The sequence below is a fragment of the Mus caroli genome, chromosome 5 (genome assembly GCF_900094665.2).
Source record: "Mus caroli chromosome 5, CAROLI_EIJ_v1.1, whole genome shotgun sequence".
Taxonomy (NCBI): Eukaryota; Metazoa; Chordata; class Mammalia; order Rodentia; family Muridae; genus Mus; species Mus caroli.
In genome coordinates this window covers 128,817,782-128,819,761 of record NC_034574.1, presented here as the reverse complement: position 1 = coordinate 128,819,761, position 1,980 = coordinate 128,817,782, and the positions used below count along the sequence as shown (strand labels likewise).

Below are 1,980 nucleotides of genomic sequence, written 5' to 3'. Positions count from 1 at the left end.
GTAGTTAACTAAATTATTAGGGTGCTTGCCGATCTTGTAGGAGGCCCTGGATTTGATCTACAACATAAAATGGGGAGTAGTTCTATGTAACCTGGGCACTCAGGAGGTGTAGGCAAAAGGGTCACAAGATCACACTTGATTTTATAACAAACTAGAGGCTAACCTGGGCTACATGAACCAGTCTAAACAACAAAAGAAGCAGCCATGTTGGGTAGAGCATTTGCTTAGCATGTATGAATCCCTCGGTCTAAGTAAGTCCCACCACCATACCCAAGCCCACACAGACACACACACCAATACCGACACTCCCATGCGTATAGACACCCAGATATATATACAGACACAACCCACACATACAGACACATGTACACACAGGAGCAATGAAAATAACATCTACTGGGCAGTGGTGGCGCACACCTTAGATCCCAGCACTCAGAGGCAGAGGCGAGTAGATCTCTGAGTTCGAGGCTAGCCTGGTTTACATAATGAGTTACAGGACAGCCAGGGCTACACAGAGAAACCCTGTTTCAAAAAAAACAAACAAACAACTCTAAGATAATAATAGAATGAATAGGTAAATAAGTAAAATCTAAATATATACCTACAACCCCTTAAAATTAACTGGATTATTCAAGTGCTACCCTTGGTGCCAACCACACTTGGNGATGTGAAGGCCCGGAGGGAGGATGAACTCTGAGCCACAGACTCTGCTGTGCTTGGCATCCTTTGTCTTCTTTGCACAGCCTTAGCTGCAGCCAAATGCAGCCCCTTATGACGTTCTCTCTCTTTTTCCTTTCCCTTTTGTGGTATTGGGATTGGACCCAGAGCCTATGTGAGTTCAGCAAGGACTCTACCACTGAGCTATAACCCCCAGCTCTCCAACAGGGAGGGGATCCTGAGTAGGCTCTCTACGGCTGAGCCATACCGTAGATTCTCAGTAGCAGATTCTAGGCTAGCGTTCTGCTGAGCCACGTCTGGGCCCAGATCCATCTTTCTCATCTCCTAGCTCTTGCACCTGTCTTTGCCTCCACCAGGAATGTCAACCCCATGTGGATATGTCCTTCCNCCTGCAGCTGGCCCATGCAGCTGGAAGTAAACACGCAGGACCTTGAGTCACAGATGTTCCAGCTGTGACTTCTCCTCAGATTCTTGATGGGACCGTCGGAAAGGCCATCCATTGGCTGGACACCCAAGGAAGCAGAGATGCAAATTGGCCCCCAGCCTGATGGATGGAGCAGGGGATGGAAACCTGGGGACGGGGGTGCTGTCCCCCTGNCCCTCTCCCCAGCACTGTCCTTCCTCCTTCTGTTCCCACTGGGTAAGTGTTCCCAGCCACTCCCTGCCACATCTTTCTAGCTATGTTTCCCCCGCTAGCCAGCTATGATGGGAGTCTGGGCATGGTGGTACATGTTTGTAACCCCAGTACTTGGGAAGTGGAAGCAGAAGGGTCAGAAGATCAAAGGTCATCCTCGGCTACACATCCGTTCCCAGGCTAGCCTGGGCTACATGAGACCCTGTCTTAGAACAACAAAAATGAGCCAGGAGTGGTGGTGTGCGCCTTTAATCTCAGTGCTCAGGAAGTTGGTGGATTTCTGTGGGTGCGAGGCCAGCCTGGTCTACAGTCAGGGATATACAGAGCATCCCTGTTTNGAAACAAACAAACAAACACCCAACAATAAACAAAACCAGGACAGACAAGATGGCTAGGCAGTGGGAGTGCTGCTTGTCACCGAGACTGGGCACCTTAGTGAGATCCTGGCATCCACACAGTGGAAAGAACGAACCAGCTCCCGAAAGCTGTCCTTTGGCCTTAACATGTGCCATAGGGCATGCACATTCCAGCATTCATACCCATGACACATGAATGTATACACACACACACACACACAAAGCAAGTTTCAGGTTAGCCTGGACTCTGAGACTCTCTATCTGAAGAAATGATTAAGATGGTCCTGGAGAGGGCTGGAGAGATGGCTCAGA

General features: G+C 49.3%; 2 protein-coding genes across 2 annotated transcripts in view; one reads left to right on the top strand and one right to left on the bottom strand.

Annotated features, from left to right (window-relative positions):
- Positions 1-312, bottom strand: part of Zp3 (zona pellucida glycoprotein 3) — an 18,117-nt gene extending 17,805 nt beyond the window's left edge. Inside the window, exon 1 of the mRNA XM_029477809.1 lies at positions 301-312. Within this exon, the coding sequence (XP_029333669.1) occupies positions 301-312 (12 nt within the window). The remainder of the gene's footprint in view (positions 1-300) is intronic.
- A 769-nt stretch (positions 313-1,081) lies between these two features.
- The window catches only part of Ssc4d (scavenger receptor cysteine rich family member with 4 domains), an 11,409-nt gene continuing 10,510 nt past the window's right edge, over positions 1,082-1,980 (top strand). The window contains exon 1 of the mRNA XM_029477042.1: positions 1,082-1,346. Coding sequence (XP_029332902.1) covers positions 1,153-1,346 — 194 coding nt within the window. The 5' untranslated portion in view covers positions 1,082-1,152. The remainder of the gene's footprint in view (positions 1,347-1,980) is intronic.